The 20,951-nt window shown below is 39.8% G+C and overlaps 2 protein-coding genes across 4 annotated transcripts; one reads left to right on the top strand and one right to left on the bottom strand.

The window, feature by feature from the left end:
• Nucleotides 1-9,573: 9,573 nt before the first annotated feature.
• LOC148083858 (uncharacterized) lies at nucleotides 9,574-12,431 on the top strand. Its single transcript, XM_087786052.1, has 3 exons — nucleotides 9,574-9,670; nucleotides 9,971-10,493; nucleotides 12,223-12,431. Exons 1-3 carry the CDS (start codon nucleotides 9,581-9,583, stop codon nucleotides 12,429-12,431), a joined length of 822 nt encoding a protein of 273 aa, XP_087642178.1. The 5' UTR covers nucleotides 9,574-9,580.
• An 890-nt stretch (nucleotides 12,432-13,321) lies between these two features.
• Nucleotides 13,322-19,193, bottom strand: LOC148083859 (uncharacterized). 3 transcript variants are annotated; one of them, XM_087787066.1, is made up of 5 exons: nucleotides 19,162-19,193; nucleotides 16,161-16,607; nucleotides 15,678-15,781; nucleotides 15,563-15,610; nucleotides 13,322-14,896 (listed from the first exon to the last, which is right to left on the bottom strand). In XM_087787066.1, the coding sequence occupies exons 2-5, from the start codon at nucleotides 16,543-16,545 to the stop codon at nucleotides 14,798-14,800; spliced, it is 636 nt and encodes a 211-aa protein (XP_087643192.1). In that variant the 5' UTR covers nucleotides 16,546-16,607; nucleotides 19,162-19,193; the 3' UTR covers nucleotides 13,322-14,797. The 3 variants fall into 3 exon arrangements, with proteins under 3 accessions (XP_087643192.1, XP_087643190.1, XP_087643191.1); XM_087787064.1 differs by lacking the exon at nucleotides 19,162-19,193 and adding an exon at nucleotides 18,614-18,676; XM_087787065.1 differs by lacking the exon at nucleotides 19,162-19,193 and adding an exon at nucleotides 17,766-17,782.
• Between the last annotated feature and the right edge of the window lie 1,758 nt (nucleotides 19,194-20,951).

Below are 20,951 nucleotides of genomic sequence, written 5' to 3' on the forward strand. Positions count from 1 at the left end.
TTAGAATGGTTCTCATCTTACCTTTCTGGGCGCAGTTTTAGTGTATCTGCCAATCAAATGAGGTCTGAATCGGCAGATCTGTTGTGTGGAGTCCCTCAAGGTTCTGTTCTGGGTCCTTTATTGTTTTTGCTGTACTTGATTCCCCTTGGTAAAATCATTCAGAGATTTCCAGATGTTTCTTATCACATTTTTGCTGATGACATCCAGCTCTACTGCTCATTTGACCCAACTGAGCCCCAAAGGCTGAACAGCTTAGTCAATTGTTTGCTAGAAATCAAACAATGGCTGAGTGAAAACACTTTACAGCTTAATGTGGACAAAACTGAAACTCTGGTGATTGCTCCTGATGATACGATTCCAGGGTTGAGTCAGTACTTGGGTGACTTGGGTCAGTCTGTCAAACTGAGCCTGAGAAACCTGGGTGTTGTATTTGATAAAGACATGTCTCTTGTTCAACACTGTAGAAAACTGACCAGAAACTGTTTCCTTCAACTGAGAAAAATCTCTAAACTTAGGAAAATGCTGTCACAACATGATCTGGAGCTTGTAATCCATGCGTTTGTTTCTTCTCGTCTGGACTATTGTAACAGTTTGTTTTCATGTCTTAACAAGAAGGAGCTGTCTCGCCTGCAGTTGATTCAGAACTCTGCAGCGAGAATTCTGACCCGCTCTAGTAGAAGAACTCACATTTCTCCGGTCCTTAAAACTCTTCACTGGCTTCCATTTTCTTTCAGGATCAACTTTAAAATTCTGGTTCTTACTTTCAGAGCTATTCATGGTCAGGCTCCTCCTTACATCACTGATCTGATCCAGCCTTACACCCCAGCTCGGGCTCTGAGGTCTGTGGATCAGAATCTACTTATGGTTCCACGCACACGGCTCAGGACCAGAGGAGAGAAATCTTTTCAGGCTGTTGCTCCTAAGCTTTGGAACAATCTTCCTCTCTCTTTGCGCTTGATGGATCTACTGACTCCTTTAAGAAACATCTTAAGACGTTTCTATTTGTGCAGGCTTTTCCTTGAATTTCTCGAACTCCTGTGTTGTTCTCAGTGTTGTCTTGATCTTTGAAGTATGTACTGTTTTGAGTATTGTTTTGATTGTTAAAGCGCTTTGTGACCCTGGTCTCGAAAAGCGCTATATAAATATATATTACTTACTTACTTACTTACTGTCAGCTCTCCCTCTTTCCTCAGAAAAAAACACTTAGAAATATCCGGTTGGTTGGCCTTCCTGCACAATGAGGCCAAAATAACTGTGACAACAAGAGAAAAGAATTAAGCCCAGAATGTTGGTCACGTTAGTTTCAAAGTTGTGTATTTAGTCAGAACAATGCGAAATAATGATTTTCAAAAAATGTAATTGGTCTTGAAAAGAAAGACACTTTAAACACAACCACACAACAAAGTAAACTCTTGCAGAATACGCCGTAAATAAAGCTTTTAAAACAACTTATCCACAGGTATCAATTACAGTCAATGTTTTCTTGAAACAATAATCCTTTAAAGCCAAGTTGAGTCTGATGCGCTTGTTTACTTTGGCACTATGTTAAGTTATTTTTCCTTTTCAAACAATCATTTAGTTTCTGATGAAAATTACAAGTTGTCAGGTTTCTAAATGTCAACATCTTTCCATTGCGTTGTGTTGACAGAGTCCTGAAGCGAGAGTACTTTATAGACTGTACTTTCTGAGGAGGCTTCGATCATTTAACATCTGCAAGAAGCTCCTCTGCATGTTCTACCAGTCTGTGGTGGCCAGTGTCCTGTTCTATGCTGTGGTGTGTTGGGGTGGAAATGTGTCCAAGAGGAGTGTCAACAGGTTGGACAGGTTGATCAGGAGGGCTGGTTCTGTGGTTGGAATGAAGCTGGACTCACTGGTGACAGTTGCTGAGAGGATATCATTGAACAAACTACTGTCCATCATGGATGATGACAGTCATCCTCTGAACACTGTCATCAGTGAGCAGAGAAGCAGAATGAGTGCACGAATGCTCCTACCCAGGTGCAAAACAAATAGACTCAGGGACTCATTCATCCCTCGGGCTATTAAATTGTACAATTCTGAGTTCGGGGGCAGGAGTGGAGTGAAAGTATCTGGATGTTCTGTTCCATGTTAGTCTTTGTATCTTTGTCTTTGTTGTTTTTCTTTCCTTGACCTATGTCCTTTGTCTTTGTCTTTAGACTTAGATTGTGTCATCTTGTTCTTCCTCTTTATGTTCTTCTTATTTTATTTTTTATGTATTATTATTTTTTATTGTTTATGAAAAATTGCTGGCTATTGGTAAAAAACAATTTCCCAAAGGAGACCTCCTGAGGGATCAATAAAGTTTTACCTTACCTTACCTTACTTCAATTCACTTGAGTGATGACTCACCCGATAGGAGACGAAACATCTCTGATGAAATAGATGTTGATGTGTTGAGGAATCACACAGTCCTCACTCCAGACTTCATCAACTCAATAGCTCCGTCGTTTGAATCCACAGAGGCCCCGTTTACAAGTGACTCTACAATGTGAGATTAAAATGTACTTGAAATATAACTTAAATGAGGACATTGTTTATTGCTTTGTCTTCAGTGGCCAAATTCAGTTCTGATATTAATGGGTTTTTTTCCCGATACAGAAGAATGTGAGAGCATCCTCGCCACATGTCTTTCTGTCTATTAACAACAACAGAAGCTTTATATGAGAATTTAACAGAAAATCAGTAACATTTGACACACAACAGTTAAAATCATAAAGAAAAAGGAACTTAAAATAATTCAGTTAATTCCAAGTTTTGTTGCAAATCCTGTATCCTTTTAATATCTGTGTTTTATCCACTATATATTTTTTATATTCAAGAGTTTATTATTCATTTTAAAAGGTTATTAGAGCAGGTGAGTATTAGTAACATTTAATGGGACCATTCAAATGTAAATTCACAATGTTACCTGTATAGTTTCTGGACTTTCTTTAGGAAATGAAAATGTGATTTAAATCCCATTTGTGAGTTTTACGACTTGAAGGAGACTTGATGGTGTCTTTCAGGCTGATCTCGAAGTTTGACCTGTTTGTTGTATGACAATCAAACATGATCACAACTGATAAAGCATGGAAAACACTACTTTCTGACTTTTATGTAAAAGCCAGATTTGTAGTTGTCCTTGTCCCTGTTATTTTAATACTTGTATATTGACCGAGGCCAATACAAAACTACAATAATTAATTTTTTCAGCTACACAAGGCAAACATTTCAAGGAAAGCAGTCGTATTATCAAGTGTATCACAGTGATTATAAAAAGTACCATGATTAGACTTAATTGAAAGACAAATTAAATTATAATTAAAACTAAATAATTGAAGTTTAATGAGTAGATGACATTTTCGTGGCAACCTTGTCTCACCATTAAAGTTCAACTAATGCAAAAACCCAACTCTCCTGACTAACTCACATATTTCAAATATTAAAATCTTCCTCACCAAGATGCAGTAAGTCTCTCATCATGATCATGTTTTAAACTTATTAATTTAAAAAGTTCTAACTCGTCTGAAATCTTGGCGAACAAGAACATTATGACGTCAGAATGGCTTCATTCCTCCTCCAGCCAGCTATAATCATGCCTTGTTTATACAACGAGTCCCTGGGAGGTGGAGATTTACGGGATTGACGACACATGGTGACTAACCGTAATGCTTGACCAATCACAGCAAAGTGGGCGTGGTTATTGTAACAGGATTTTAGCTTGAGAAAAAGTGTTTTCAGGGGGCGGGGCTTAAGCACATTTTCTAATGTAAATATTTCAATGAAAAGAGAGTTTTGTACAACAGACACATACTGATGATACAATAGAGTCCAACATCTATTTAAGACACACTTGAATCAACACATTAGTTATATTGTCCCATATATGTGTTTATTGGGACAACAGAACTGTTGTATAAAATATGGACTTAGTATCTGTGATGTTACTCTTTTGTTACTGACTACGGAGTCAATAACGCCTCTCTTTATGCAAATTTATGAATACTGATGGAGAGAAATATAATAAATAGATAAATGTCGGCGAAAAAAACCCATAAACCTTGTTTAAGTCTTTAAATTCACTGTTGTTGAAAAATGTATACAAAGACAGCAAAATAAAATAAAATAAACTAGAACTAACCAAGCTGGTCACTGCCAACGATCTGATAGATTCATAGACTTTTTTCTTTATTTTTTTTTAAAACTTTTTATACTTCCACATTAGATGAATAGTTACAAAACTACAGTTTCAATCCACCATTTTGACTCTCCTCTCACTTACTTTTAAAGCTAAGAGTTGATTGACAGCAGGACGACAGATAACTGCAACCACCAGGTTCCCAGTTGTCCGACTAGTTTTGTTTGGTGTGAACATGTTGCAGATGCATGGGAACATATCCAGCCAATCACAGAGCAGGGGGCCTAGAAATGCTTTGTACTTCGGTGAAACTGTAAGAAAAACAATAAAAAAAAATCATTTTATTAATTTCATACATTTGATAAACAATGATGACCACTAGAAAGTTGCATAATAAATACTGTAACCTGTTATTCTGTCTCGCTCTGTAGCATCAACAGTTGAGCAAACTTCTTCTGAGCTATAATCAGAAAGCAAATGAAAGCATTGAGGTTTAAATAAATGATATGAAGTCAATAATCTCCTTGAATTTTTACTAATGTTTTGATTTTACTATAAAGTGCCATGTTTTAGCTTGTAGCTCCTCATAGCATTAAATACTGGCTAGCAGGCGCCTGAGACATATACTATAATTACATCATCTTAAAATCAAAGGTCTGGACAGAAGATAAGAATGAAAATAGGACAAAGTTATTACAAACTCGCTTTTTTCTTTCTTTTTTTATCACCAAAGTAAACCAGAGCGAGGGTTAAAACTGTTGTTTCTTCATTGTTTTCCACAACAAATACATTTATTGCTTAATACAAGTTATTAACAAGTCGCATATCAGAAGTAACACACACACCTATGGAGAATGTTATTAATGAATAAATAGTGAGTCAATGAATAAAAGCGGTTTAATAAAGTGAAAGTGAAGCTGCAGTAAACTCTTCGGAGAATGATAGTGACCACACCTACTGTACACCACACCTTATGCAAGAGACACGTGTATGTTTCTCTTAAATTATTCACAAAAACAGCTGTTTTTATCACTGATTTCTGTCAGAAGGGAAGAAGATGAAGACCACAGAGCTCCAGTCGCTACATTAAAATGAACATACATTTTTTGTCTATAACTCTAAAAAGGAACATATTCCTCTGAAAAAAATCCCAACTCTTAGTCAACATGAGGGGGAGAGGGTCCTCCTCGGGTCCTCCCCGGGTCCTCAGCCCACCTCGGAGGGTCTTTAAAAACCCTGTATGTTGCTCAACTCAGGGTGAACATTGCATAAGCGACCGTTAAACGTATCCATTAACAGTGGTGGGTAGAAAGGTTATCAGGGATCTCAACTGAGGCCTGACAGGATATTGTCTGGTCCATCCCTGGACTCTCTGAACTTCTGCACCGGGTCTGGAATGTGTTTTCATTGTCCAGAGTTGTCAGCACCACACCCAGCAAGCTGCGCTCAGACATACCCCAGACTTACTCGGGGGTCAACGTCAATACCGCACACACCTCGCTGATACACCCCTCCCATTGTGCCTGTTGCTGCTCTAATCATTTGATAACTTCTCACTGAATGTCGAAAAATAAATCATCTCATGGAATTGTTTGAGTGAAGGAGCCGCGGCTACTGCTCTGTTTAAACAGTTTAATCTGTTAATCTGCTCCGTGTGTCCTCAAACATCATGTTATGTGTTTAACATTCCTCTGCTTCACTAGACGGGTTTATTCGGCGCCCGGATCTCTTGACACGCATGAAGGATTTGAAGACAAGACCTGACAGAAGCAGGATCAATACCTGTACTAATCATTGATTTTATCCTTTTTATTGGTAGAGTCTTTCAATGTTCAGCGTGTTTAACACCTTAAACCATCATAACCAAGTTTGTTTGGTCGAAACCTTTGGAGTAAGAAAAGGCTTATGAAATTTCGACGGAGATAAAACAGCGAACTAACAGCCCTGTGCTTCAGGAAGGATTCAGACAGAAATGTAACCTCTGTTCTTCTTTCTCATTTGCAGGTAAAACATGTGACTTTAAACTTACTAACTTAAGCACTTAGACATAGATCAGGTGACAGCTTAGAAACACTGGAACGCCAATTTAAGTCTTGTCCAGACTGTGTGTCAACATGTGTTTCAAAAAGCTTGCGTTTAAATCTCACGTTCAATCTGTCGTGTCCGTTATCAAACTAAGTAGGAATGTTGTCATACTCTGACCCTCATATCAATCTGTTGGCTTTTTCTGTTTTACCATATGTGTGATGTATTGGTTTCAAACTGTGTTTTGTTGCATGTGGGTTCAACGCATTATGCAGAGAAACAAAATAATTATTGTTGTTTCTTCTTACTGATGTTTTCAGTTATCTTATGTACATTAGTCCAGATAGTTCTGACTGGGACAGACAATACTGGGCCTTGATCTAATAGCGTTGGCCAGGTTAGGGGCCACATCTGACTGCAGACTCTATAGTCATGGTGCTCTTCTGACACCAGCACTGGATCCTGGAACTTTATACCAAAGCTCACAAACCAATGATGACAAAATCAGTCTGCCATTAATTTGAAGATGAGCTCGCCCGACACCTGCATCCCATGTTCATTGGATCACACCTGTTAACGTCAATATTGAATCCGACCTGCTGGCCCCAAAGAAAATGTTGAGTTTATCATCTTTGTGTGCGTAGTTCAAACGATGTGTGGTTTAGAGGAGGAGTTTCAAGTTTCTTATGGAAGATTCGAATGTTTTATTGAGAATAACTAGAAAGAACAGTGACAGAAATGGGTATTTTTACTGCGGGAACAGCTCCTGGAGACACTTGAAGACAAACTAGGAGAGAAAATAAGATAAGTAATATTTGTAGAGCACTTTTCTAGACCAGGGTCACAAAGTGCTTAAACAATTAAAACAATACTCAATAAAGTAGATGCTTTAAAGTTGAAGACAACACTGAGAACAACACAGGAGTCTCAGAAAATAAAGGAAAAGCCTGCACTAAAAAAACTAGAAAAAAGGCGACATGAAAGTAAACTCTCGTTCCAACGTCATCTCATATATTAAATATTCAACGAACATCTTTTAAATGTCCTCTCAGCTATAGATGTGCTTAAATAGACGCGGGCTAAAGAACACATTGTACATATTTACATAAGGCACGGTTGACTGACACAATAGTCTTGTTCCTCTTTTCATTTTAAGCTTGGCTCTTCATCACCACAGAACCAGCAGAGGTCAAATCACATTGTTATGATACTTACTGTCAAAAGGTGACCCAGATGCGGAAGAGAAAAAAATTACAAGGGCTGAGGTGACAAAACACAATTGAATACAAAAACACAGTGGAATACAACAAATGTCCAGCTGATGGTGACAGTGTAACGTGAGTCCTATTTCTCAGTCCAGCAACAATAATATGAAGTCCAACAATAGTCTGTGTGTAACAAGAGAAAGAGTTCAGGGTTTTGTGAGGGTGGCTGAAAGTCGCGAGATCCACTGGGGAAGAGGAGAAACAAAAATTGAATCAAACTCAGTACGAGGCATACGATCAAAAAGAGTTTGACGCAGGAGTCAAAGAATTCAGGCAGGAGTGAGAAGTACAGGGGTATCAAGGGCAACGTGCTGACGCCCAGTGAGACAGAAATCGCAGCCTTAGCTGTGGTTCTCGCACAGCATCGCACTTGCCGACTGTCAAGGGAGACAGAGAGAGCAGGGCAGGAGCAGGAAACAACTATACAAAATAAAAACCCCCTAAAAGAGTGACGCGACACTAACAAATATGTTGTGTTTTCCTTTTATGGTTTTATTTGGTTTGTCACTTCCTGGTTTCTTCCCTTCTCTTCCATTGGGCTTTAGTGATGGAACATGGCTGGAGATAATCAAATAATCACCTACGATATTTCTAGCACCTGCCTGAATACTCCGGACCAACAGTTTTCCATATGTTGGTCATTGGCTAACATTCTTGCTTTTGTCTTCTTTGATTTGATTGGATTTTGTATTCCGCCTTCTTGTTAAAAGGATCAAAACACGGAGTCACTTCCGTCGCTCAAACACGACGTCACTTCGCTTTGTGGAGAATGATGAACAATCCAGAGTGTGTAACGGGTCGCTTTATTCGCCGCTTCAAGTCAAAGAAAATACAAGCTTCAAATAACGATCGGACCGGATCTACCTCTCCTGGCGACTTCACAGATTGACAGTCACAGGAATAATGGTCCTGACCTGTAGAAAGCTCGCAATATTAAGTCAAATTTCCCGTCCGGCAGGTTGTCTTTTTCCGGCCAAATTGTTCTTTCAAGTTCCCTGTGTCACCGATCCCTCACTGAGAGAGTTCCTAATTTGTCTTCCTGTAATCTAATCATTCAAATGTTCTCGGGCGGAGGTCAGTCTGAGGGGAATGTTGATTGTGTAATGTTGATTGTGAATGTGTGTAGTGTGTAGTAATCTAACATTGTCCTGATGAGATATTTTTGACCTCCATATATTCTGTTCTTTTTAAGGTTCCTCAGTCTAGTTTTCGTTTCGGTTCTATTCCCATGAGATTTTGGACTCTCATAATGCAATTTCGGAGCATTATTCTGCTTTGAGATATTGGACTCTTGTTGATTTTGTATTACAACTTCTGTGTTCTGCATGAGAATCTTACCTACGCTTAGGTTCCATTGACAGTAAAAATAAATATGAATATAAATCAACGTTTTGTCAATTTGCTTATTCATGGTATCACTCAATGAGAAATAATGGTGACCTTTATCTCCTCCACTCAGAATGAATCACAGTGGTGTGATTCTGCTGGTTCATCCTCAGCCTCATGGTGTGAAATATCAGACGTGTGACATAGACAGGGATAGGAGTGCCACTCAAGGTACTACTAACTGCAGTATTAGTAGTGACGCCAGTAGTGACAGCAGTAATCACTGATAGTAGCTTGAAGAAAATCTTTTTTTTTAAATAGGATCAGTTCTTAAAAGGTGATCAAAGGACTTGCAAAAACCCCAAATCTTGATTATTTATTTATTGTGTATAGCAATATTTCTAAAATGCAATCAAGCAAGATCCTGCTTTCCATTATAACAAACTTTTTGGACTAGCTATTCCATCTAAGTTAAAACATGTGCCATGACACCAACCATCAGTAGTCAGTAGTAAGTAGTATAAGATCCTTGGGGAGGGGGGGTGTTCTCTCATGTCGGCACCTGAAGAAGAGCGATACTAGTGATGGTTAATTCACACACAAATTAGATGAATCAGTTCCCATCATGGAAATATATCTCCCTCCACATCTTTATTTACGTTTGCCTTTGTTTGCTCCCGTTTCTGTTTGGCTTCCGAAGAAACATCAAAGGCTGGCTTTAGTCTTGGCCTATCACAGAGTATAAATACAACTACACCGAGTCATTAAAGAGAAGATCAACAGCACAGCCCAGTTATTGTTCACATCATAATACAAAAATCCAAACATGCCAGTTAACAGGAAGGGGATGTTGAGTTCTTCATGCAACGTCCACTTTCTAAACTCCAGCAGCCAGCACGAGGAACTCCTAAAAAAAGTGAGCTTCACTTATGTTCACAATAATTCCATTTCAATTTTGTTCAAAAAGATAAGGACCCGAACCCTAGAAGAGACTGCTATCGATGTGAAGAGTTGTTTCCAAATTGATCCCAAATGTAGGAATTTAGCCTTTTTTTGTTATTAGCTTTCTACACAGTTTCATATTGTATTTCAAATGATTTACAAACAATTAAAACATTTTCAATTCCACCATTAAAAAGAGAATTTAAATCAATTTTAGGTTTAGCTTCCATCACTCATTCCATCTGACAACATTGACGGCGTCTCTCTCCCTCAGGATCCACAACATCAGTACAGAACGGCGCCAGGCTATCTGGAACTGCAAAACGGCGTCGCCTTCTCCTCAGAATTTTTGCCATCCAGCTTGTTCTACGAGATGCCGAGACCATCCAAAGAGGAGCAGCGAACCAAAGTGCCTTACAAATGCACGCGGTGCCGAAACCACGGCCTGATCGTCCCCTACAGGGGCCACAACTGTCCGTGCTCCAGCTGCGTCTGCGAGAAATGTTCTCGCAGCACTGAGCGCACGCGACTCGGCAACCTCCAGGCCAAGCTGAAGAGGCGAGAGGCGAAGGCGCAGCAGCTGATGCAACCGTCTGAGGCCAAGCTCGAAACCGAGTCGAACGCTGCCAGCAAGAGGGAAGACCCCGGGTTTGGACCGACGAAAACGGAGATACCAGTGAGCCGGACGACCTCACCCGCCACCAGCCAGAGTTATCCGGACGTGGTTCGCGGTGAAGCTAACGTTGAAGTTCAAGTTACAGGCTCTGGCCTCCCGTGGCAGCATCTGGTGCCATTAAGTAAGAACATGTTCCAATGTCAACTTCATTGATTGTTCATGATATAAGAATCTGAGTGTTTAGTCTATATTATGGTGTTGGCTAGAATGCTGTCAGAACATATAGTGAATTTCTTAGGGTTGATTATTGGACTGTGTGGTCACAGAATAACAAACCAATGTGAGCCTCTGACATTAACCGATAACAGATAAGGTAGAAAAGCCTGTGTATAGAACACTACTTTGTGTTTATACCTGAATAAGGAAAATGCGTATTTAGATTAGATTGGAATGTAGATTGTATTGAGACCGCCCTATAAAGTAAAAAACTACGAATCAAGAAGTTAAAAGGTTTAAAGTACAAAATGTGTATAAGGACTATTTGAACTACAAAATCAAATATTGCTCATTTGGTTCCAGATAATGAATAAGGATACAAATACTGAGACATTATTGAGTGTAATATACATCATAGTGTCAAACAATAGGTATTAGATATCAAGAGACAATGTTTTGTTCAGACCCAAACTCGACTTAAAAAGTACACGAATCTCTTTAAAATGTATAAATCTATAAAGGGGGACTTAAGTCAGCTTGGTTATCCTTCCCCAGTGCTACAAGGGTCCTACAGAGCTTTTCTCATCTTAAGATGACCACCAAAACACGGCTCTGTGTCTGGACTAAGCCTGTTTTTTAGTTATTATTCGTCAAAAAAGGCTGAAAACGGTTGTGCACAAACTCCTCCCTTTGTATGAATGCACAGGGAACTTGAAGTATCACCTTAGGTGTCATTATTTAGAATCGATCACAATCGGCCAAGAAATGACGCTAGCACCCTTTCAGGGTTACAATAAAATACTCAAAACAAAATAATGGCCTTAGGCCTTAAAGTACTTTAGCCAGTATTAGCCAGGTACTCCTTCAGCAAAGGTGTTTTTCAATTTCAAGTTTTTCAAAACCTATTTTTTTTCAGTTTGCACGTCATTGTTAAACCCCTGACTCGATAGATAGTAAATTTGACCTTCTGTGTGACCCTGTGACGCATCTTTGACAGCGCTTATCAGATTTCTTTGTTATCAGGAAGAAGTGTATCAGTTTGACCTGTAACCTCTGAGTTGGTAGATGATTCACCCTCAAACAAAAAAACACATTTCAGAACATTTCGGTAAAAACACACACTTATTTGTTTACACACGCACATCTTGATTTTTAGCAACTGTAGCACTGAAAATACAGAAGTTTTTAGGAAGAGAAAGGTCGACACAAGACCACAAGGGAGTCAGACTTCTGCTTGTAAGGCAATGCAAGCACACTGCTCTAACAGTGGTGGGAACAGAAACACAGAATTCCATATTCCAGTTGTGCTGCTTTAATCTGTCTGTTAGCAAAATAACCAAAAAATACTTAATGAGAATTTTTAGGAAAGTTAGGTAGTTGGTTTTCTGTTTCAGTATATACGTGCATTTTAGAGTGAGATTTACTTTAAGAAGAATCAGACAGTGACCAAAATGAAACACACAAATCCGTGAAATGCAAAAAATGCTTAAAAAAGCTTTTGAATTATATTGATAAAAAATATAGGGCTATAATAATTTAACAACAACCATCTGTGTCACCCTTCTGATGGAACCAACATTACCTCTGTCAGCAACTTCAGCCTCAGTGTCTCAGGTCTTGGAACACACAGTAGTAATACCTGGTGTTCATAATGATGTTGATCTGTGTTAATAAGTGTAAAATCTCTCTTACAGACACGCCGGTCTCCAGTCACATCAGGCAGGTCCCTCCTTTGCCCGTCACAGGTTTCCCACTGCAGATCTACAGCGACCCCTGCAGCTTCCCTCCCTCTCACAACGTCACGGTCAACGTACCGTGGTCGCCGCCATATTTACCTGGAGGGATGTACAACTATGGCCAGAGAGCTGCTCAGCCCTTCCAACCCAATTTCCACCCACATTGATGATGGTGACTCTGTTTGGAGTGCGTTTAAAACGTGTAAATGGAAAACTCAGATGAAGATCTGTCACACTTTGGATGTAGCCGTGGATGTCCAGCCTGCTCTTCCTCTGCTGCCCATCTCCCCCCAGCTGGATGGTCCTACAAAGAAGCAGATCTGATCTGGATCACGGAGAGGCAGCTGGTCTAGTCTGAGACTCTAGCAGATGACTGAGCTCCTTGCCTTTTCTGCTTAGGTGGCATCTGTCATGACCCAAAGTGCCACACCTGAGAAGACAGATTTTTGCTTCTCGAGATCCTTCAATGTGAGCATATGTTTGACACTGGAGTCAGCAGTGTAGAGGTGTCTGCTGGGAAACATGGGTCAGAGCCAAGGAGGCAAGAGTCTGAACAGGATTGTGAAGAAGGGACTGTTGGGTGATAAAGTACAGATAAAAGAGAGCTTCATAGAAAATCTGAAGCCCTAATGTGGTGGTAAATGAACCTTCAGAGGCACCAGATACAGAATGTACCTTCACCCAGAGGCTCCTTGATGCTAAAATTCTCTTAAAACTGAAGTATAAATATTGAAGAGAAACATGACTTGAAGCGCTTCTCACTTTATAAGCTATAATGCTTCTTAAACTTCTCGAGGATCAATAAATCATGTTCCTTCTCAACATAACTTTGGGTCTTTGACCTTGAGATATAATTTCCTGGTTATTCTTCTTGAAGTGCTGATCCTGCAGAAGTTTAACTGGGATCTGTTGAGTGTTAGTGAATGGATTCTTCTTTTTAGCTTCACCTGGATCACTGTCTGAAACAACTCTGCTCATTGAGTTTCTCAAGAGCTGTAAAAGCAAATCAAATACACTTTAAACAAGGTGTTGGTTTGTGTAAAGTCATTTAATTCCATCCATCATCTCCAACTTTCACTTCTCTGAAGTTCCCTCTCAAATAACACTTAATGTCAGGAATAAACGTTGACATCAGACATGAAAGCAATAAGAATTAATTCATGTCATGCAGTTAATGAACATGAAGAAACCCTATGCTTGTCTTCATCAAGTATCTACAGTCTTACGGCGACTGTTTTCCCCTAGAGGAGACTACAGCTCACTGCACTCCATCTTCAATGAACAATACTCAAACATTTTAAATTGCTAATCGTCTAACTGATGGTTTCTGTGGAAGAAAACGATGAAATATTTTTTTTAAATAAATTCTATAAGCGACTAATAAATCTAAGTAAACAGTAAAAACTATGACTAAAGTAATAACAGGAGCTCTTGTGACCTGTTTTTCAAGATCCAGATCTGTTTGAACAGTTGTCTGATCGACTGGTGACCAGCTTGTCCCACGTCTGTCGCCCTGTACAGCCCAGATGAACTCCAGCCCCTGTGATCCCATCAAGTAAATAGGATTTTGAATAAATGGATTTCATTTCTGCAGCTTATTCATTGAGAGGCGAGGACACCTCTTGACAGGTCGCATCAGTGGGAGTACATTTTTTTTCAAATTATTATAAATGATAGATCTTTTATGAGTTCAATGTCACTATGAAAATGGTTTTCTGGGAATAAAATAAGCCAATGAGTTAACACTACAAGTCAATTGTGATCAAATACAATACTCTAGGTCGGGTCCAATTTTTTATAATTATTTGTACTTAATTTGAAGCGGTCAATTTTTTTTTCTGGCAGATTTACCAAATAGTAAGAATGGAATTAAAAAATGCTAAGAGATAACTATACATTTCTAAATACTGAATAAGAAAGACTACATTGAGATCCAAGGGGAAAAAGTGCAAATGTAAAAAACAAAAATATGATGCCAACTTACTACATTTTTCATCTTCACTTCTAAAAGAATCGCTGTCAAGAAGTGAAGCCCTGTATTTTACAGCAGGCTGTGTTTAACATCTGGCTCCATAGAAAAATGTACGACATACAATCTCAGCATTGTTCAGTCCTGTGATGTCCCCTCACTGCAGCCATGTGTGCACAGTTACACATACACACTGTAGTGGATTCTCAACCTGTTAGTAAATACAGATCTCAAGAGTGATGGAAATTTGTCATCTATGCCAAGAAAGACAATGTAATTTCATTCTATTAGTATTTAAACCAACATCAACTCAGTCATCAGTCAAAGAGCTACTGTAGGGGTGTCAAACTCCATCTTCTAAGGGGCCAGAATAGTAAACCCAAACCATGTCTGATTGAACAAACATGTCCTGTTGTTTAATCTCATGAATTCAAAACATACTAAATCGAGATCAAAGGTTTGATACAATTGCATTTTCTCCTCCCACATTTTAAAGTTTTAAACCGTTTCCTAGCATTTCCCCAAAACATTCTAAGCCTGCACTACTTTGACTAGATGAACATCTTAAGCTTGAGGCTCAGGGTCTTCAGGGGCAGGTGCAGGTTGCTGTGACGCTGCAGCAGATGAGGGTTGCACCTGAACAAGGAACAGCCGGAAAAATTGCTGGAACGAGAAAGAGTTTAAATTTTCATCAGGTGAACACAGTTTCTAGTTCTGGATCCAACTCATACAAAGTTTACACGGCTTTTTAAGAATGTCATTTTGAACGTATTATGACAGTTGTGAACCAAATAGCATATTTTAATTGTCAGAAGCTAATAATATCAACAACAACAGACACTTAGTTTTTTTTCCCCCATCTTTTATCAAATGATTCTGCTTCTACTTCAATCTGGCAGTTTCTGTATCTGTAAACACATTAAGGTAGAATTTCCATTTAAAAAAATAAAGCTAATTTTATGCATTTTAATGTTTTAAATACTCTAGTCTTGCGGGCCAAAAACTTTCTATTAATGTTCTCATTCATTTTATAGTTGTATCCATTATTTCTAGAACAATTTACTTTCATTTCTGACTCAAGCAAAATAAGGTTAACAACTACAAACCTCCAGAGACTCAGAGCAGAGCTTCTGTATCCCCTTTACTTTTTAGTAAAACATATGGCTAACCTTTCATATTGTAATGGTTCGTTTTTAACATATTTATATTGTTTTTCATTTACTAGCACTTAAAACTGTAGCACTTTGACCCAAATGTAAAGTGCAATACAAATCACATATTATTCTTCTTCTTATTAAGATATCAATAAAATCACAATGTATGTCTGACCTGAGACCTGCTCGGTGCTCCACTGGTCTCCGGCTCGTTCTTGTCAGCCTGCAAGAAGACACAGATGTATATTGTATTCTATAAGATATCATCCGTCTGATGTGTTGGCTCTTACAGCGGCTGGTCCAGGAGCAGCTTGGTTGAGCGCACCAGTGGGATAAATGTAAAGAGGAGAGAGCTGCGGTGCAATCTGCCTCAGCTGACCAGCGATGGGAGAGCCTGGAAAGCAAAACTACAGGAATCAGAAAACTTAATTTAAACCTTCGCCCCGACAGAACTGCTGCAGTGAATTGTGGGACCTTTATCACTTCTGGGAGTGTATTTCACTGACAGGACATTACTGACATTGTTCGATGGTATTTCAGGTCATATTTTAGCTCAGATATAGTTTAAACTATCCATTGATGGAAGCTTCAACTTCAGACCAGAGAAGGTTGTTTGGAATTAGGTTTAAAAATGACAAAATATTTCAATAAATTCTGGAACATTCTGGTACAAATGAGTCTATGATAGCACCAGGATTGGTTCTGAGCCCACACATCTAAAGCCTCATCTGATGACTTTTTTCAACATGTGTCCTGACTGTTGAAGTTCTCACCCAGAAGCAGCAGCTGTGTCCACGTGGGGTTCTGCTCTCTGGCAGCAGGAGCAGCAGCTTGAACCTCCTGAGAGCTGCTGGAGGGGGCTCCAAATTGCGGCGAGGCTCCGACCTCTTCGTTGCCGGAGTCAGGTTTGATCCTGGCCTCTGCTTTTAGACGCTTCATTATTAGAAAGCGATTGAATTTGTCCTCGCGCCTTTTCAGTTTGGCCTCAAGGCTGGCGAGTCTCCTGCGCTTGGTGGTGAAGCGGCACTCCCTGCAGTCGCACGACGCGAAAGGACACCTGTGGCTCCGGTACGAGATGAAGATCCCATGATTCCTGCATCTGGTACATTTGTACGGGAAACCCATTTGTCCCCCGTCTTCGTCAGGTCTTCCCGCCATTCTGAAGAGGGTGGTCCCTGAAACTGGTTAGATTATCGTGGGTTGGATCGCTGATGATGGCCCTGAGTTCAATAAGAGAACAACTTCAGGTTTGTTGAGGAGGTTCATTGAGACCAGGTTTAAGTCCAGACCAAATATTCAGGTTAGTTTCGTGACACGATTTCTGTAACCACAAACACCATCGATAAAATACGCCGTTCATATCTGACCAGTAGTTTACGGTTACTTGATCAATCTCGATTTAACCCGTCATTTCCTTAATATAGTGAACAAGTAAGTTAAACATTATTATGAAGTTCTTGACTCACATTCATCCCATAAACTTGATTACTTACCTGACTAGCTGTACGTACAGTACACTAAATAAGTAGGTATATTTGTGTCATGTCTTAAAGATTGTTTGTTGCTTATGGATGTTTCAGAATAAAATGGACTAATTCAGAGAATAAATCATCCCGTTTATCTGCCCGTTTCATTCATTCATTTTCTACCACTGGATCCCTGAGTGGAGTTTATCCCAGCTACTCCGTGTAAGAAGCTCATCCTGTTAGCAAAAGAGCTAACGCGGTGAGCCGCGATCTTCATCTCATTTTCAGTGTATGATCTGTCTTGTGATAACTAAATGATAATAGGACGATATAACTGCAGTTTGAGCCCAAATATACACATCTGCAGATGTTCTTCACAATCAACAGTGCAACTGAATATGCATCCAAAAAGATTGTAGTACTGCCACAACATCTGGTTACACACATACAAGTAGAACTGTCCCCAAAACCTAAACCATCAATTAGGTAACGCAAATATAACCTCCTGTGCCACAAGTTTAGGACCCGGTTCTAAAAATTTAAATTCCCTAACACTGGCTGATGTCATTAATCTAGTGGTCAAAGGACAAGTAGAGAAATGCCAGTTGAAATCGGCCATCTTGCCCTCCTGAAAACATCGTTATTGTCAGGTTCACTTAATGTCCTACTGGCATGATAGTGACCAGAAGCAATTACTATATACCCACTTACCTAGAAGAAAGAAAACGAAAACTCAATCCCAACAATTCAACTTCTGCCACAACTGCCCAACATGACTAGGAACGATCAATGGAGATAATTATACAGTGTTTCCAGTAACTTTTTCAATCTACTTAACCAAAATCAAAGGAAGCAGGTGAACGATGGTGCATATACAAGTCAATCAAAGTTGTATCTTTAGATTTATATTACCGATATTTGAATGTTTCTTGGCAGCGTTGTTTTTCTTTTTAGAAAGAATGCTGACAAACGCTGCTCTCTTTTTTATAGAGGTCTTCTCTCTGATGAATCAATCAAATAAAGCAAATCAAAGACTTGATAGACGATCACAATGACAGCAGCACCGACATGGATCAGCAGGAAGAGACTCGAATGGACAAAAACATTACGCGGCAGTAATGAATGAAATCAAAGACATGAACAAAAGTAATCAAGGAAAAAAAGAGCGACAACAGTACGAACGGTTCCCAAGTATTCGTTTGTCTCATGTGATCAAAGACAAGAGATTTGAGCAGTCGACGTTTAGAGTTATTATTTAATCATTTACGAGACGACCTTGATATTAGGTTTTAGTATCGATGGATCAAGTTTGATGATGAAGATTGTGTGTCTTCAGTAAATCATACACCAAATATAGCGTATGTTGAGGACAGATCTGTGGTTTCTTTTTAATTGAACCCAGTGTTTATTCACTGTCAAGTTACTGTAACCACTTCAATGTTGAAAATCTGTCATTGAATAATTGATATTGGAAATTTGGACATACAGTATGGACAGAGCCAGGTATCATTGTAATAAATGCTCATTTAATTTAATAAATGTTGATCCACCGTTAGAATTGGTTGAAAATCCAACATCATTTAAATGTTGATCACAGCGAGCACTTTTAATGTTGTTTCAACATCATAAATCAACTTTGCGTGACAATGTTTCAGAGTTGATTCAATGTATTGTTGCTATCTGGGTCCCTATGTACCCGCCCGCCGTTCTGTGACCCCAGAAGTGAGCGGGTGGAATGAAGCCAAGGTTAAGGTACTTACCAAGCTGGTGGGCTGAGAAACACAGAACAATAAGAAAACTCTTTCTCAGAAAAATAAGAAAACTCTAAGTGAATAAACAGTGATCTTGAAAACTCACAGCTGACAAATATATACAAGCAAACAAAGTCACAGGCCATGAAAGTCAGAGCGTGAAGGATTAAAGCCAGAAATCAAAGGACAAACAGCTAATAAATGAGTAAAACATGAGAACACCAACAAAAGCAAAGTAAAGAAGGACCTAATAAAGACGCAAATGTCTAAAAAGATCAAGATAAGTGGAAGAACCTGCGACAAAACAAAGATAGCAAATCAAAGCACTTCGCAAACAAAAGTTTTAACATTCTCAATTATCATTTGCATGTATTTCCAAAAAAATGTGATGTACCTTTGATGTTTACATAAATTAACCGAGTAAAAGATTATTATTTAAAGAAGGATTAAAAACAACAACTCACAAACAGTCACGAGCTAAGGAAGTATAAATGAAAGGGATAATTACAAATAAATATTACTGGTAATGTACTTTAGTTTGGCCAAAGACAAATTACCTGAGTAGCCAAACAATTTATGTGGATTCAACACTTCTTTTCCTTCTGCGTAGATTAAGGTCTTCGTAGTGTTTGTTTTTCCTGATGGAGACCCTTTTAACACGTGCAGAAGCCTCTTTACTTTGAAATACAGCCAAGACCATTTCAATTAAAGTCACAATTTTTTTCTTAATTGCTTTTCTACACGGCTAAATGACATCAGTAACAGTTAGATAACATATAATTATTATATAATATATTATAAAATTATATTATATAATGTCCGTGTCAATGTCACTTTATTGTTAGGCAACAAAACACAAGTCTTTGATTTTGATAGTGAATAAAATTAAAAAGCCACATTTTACCCGCCGCTTATCCCTTTAACAGCGATTCCTTTCATTATGTTATATTATTAGCCAAGATATCAAACACACTCCTGATCGTCCTAATGCCAGTTTTGACTTGGGTTAATACGAAAGTTACGTATGTAACTACGGTTCTATGAGTCCCGGATGATTGCCAGAGGCGGTGCTTCAAGCACTGAATGTATCCATCTCGCGCATGCGCAGTTCGAGTTTAATACCAACAAAGTCACCTGTGACCCCTGATGACCCCGGAAGGGGTATAACTTCCGGTGACATCAGAGGATCTGTTCCTGCAGAATCTTCTCGCGAAAACACAAGGATTCTGAGTGACGGAACGCTCTGGCGGTCATCCGGGACTCATAGAACCGTAGTTACATACGTAACTTTCGTTCTATTTCGTCCCTACTGACCGCCAGAGGCGGTGCTTCAAGCACTGGATGACCCATAACAACAAGGTCACAAAGAATCCCAGTACATACCTCATTGAGGGGAAGCAACAGAGTCGGGCAACAGGACCACACCTAATGGATGAGGAGTGGTGACGTTCACCCGATAGAACCTGAAAAAAGTGCTTGGTGAGGCCCATGATGCTGCCTCACAGATGTCCTCCAGGGGTACCCCGCGTAGGGCTGCCCATGACGTAGACATCGCTCTGGTAGAGTGGCACCTCACCCCGAATGGCAGGGGGTGACCACTTCCTTTATATGCGTGGGTAATAACATCCACGATCCAGTGAGACAGTCGCTGTTTGGAAAGAGCACAGCCTTTCCTAGGGCCACCATAGCAAATGAAGAGCTGGTCCGACCGTCTTATACTTGCGGTTGCAGCTACATAGGTTCTTAGAGCCCGCACAGGGCACAGCAGTCCCAACCTGTCTTCCCCTTCCGGGGGAGTAAATTGTGCCACTTGAATGAGACGGTTGAGGCTCGATAATGACAGAACCTTTGGGAGAAAAGCCATATTTGGCCAGAGGGTAACCCCTGAGCCGTCTGAGCTCCACCGCAGACATGACTCACTCACAGACAGGGCATGTAGTTCCCCAACACGCTTCACTGAAGCGATGGCAAGGAGAAAAGCAGTCTTAGCAGAAACCCACTTCAGCTCTGCCTGAGCCAGGGGTTCAAAGGGAGGCAGACACAAAGCGTCGAGCACCAGGTGCAAATCCCATGCTGGGGCACGCTGTGTGCGTGGGGGGCGTAATCGCCACGCGCCCTTTAGAAAGAGGGACACCAGTCTGTGGGACCCCACTGTGTTATCATCTACCCGAGCATGTTGAGAGGAAATGGCTGCTGCGTATACCCTCAGTGTGGCAGGAGACCGGCCACTGTCCAATAGTGACTGGAGGAACTCCAGAATCTTTGGGGCTGAACAGTGCACAGGGTCCTCACCCCTGTCTGAACACCATGCAGTAAACAGTTGCCACCTATTTGCATACTGCAGCCG

Source organism: Callionymus lyra, chromosome 3, assembly GCF_982586985.1.
Source record: "Callionymus lyra chromosome 3, fCalLyr1.hap1.1, whole genome shotgun sequence".
NCBI classification, from domain to species: Eukaryota; Metazoa; Chordata; class Actinopteri; order Syngnathiformes; family Callionymidae; genus Callionymus; species Callionymus lyra.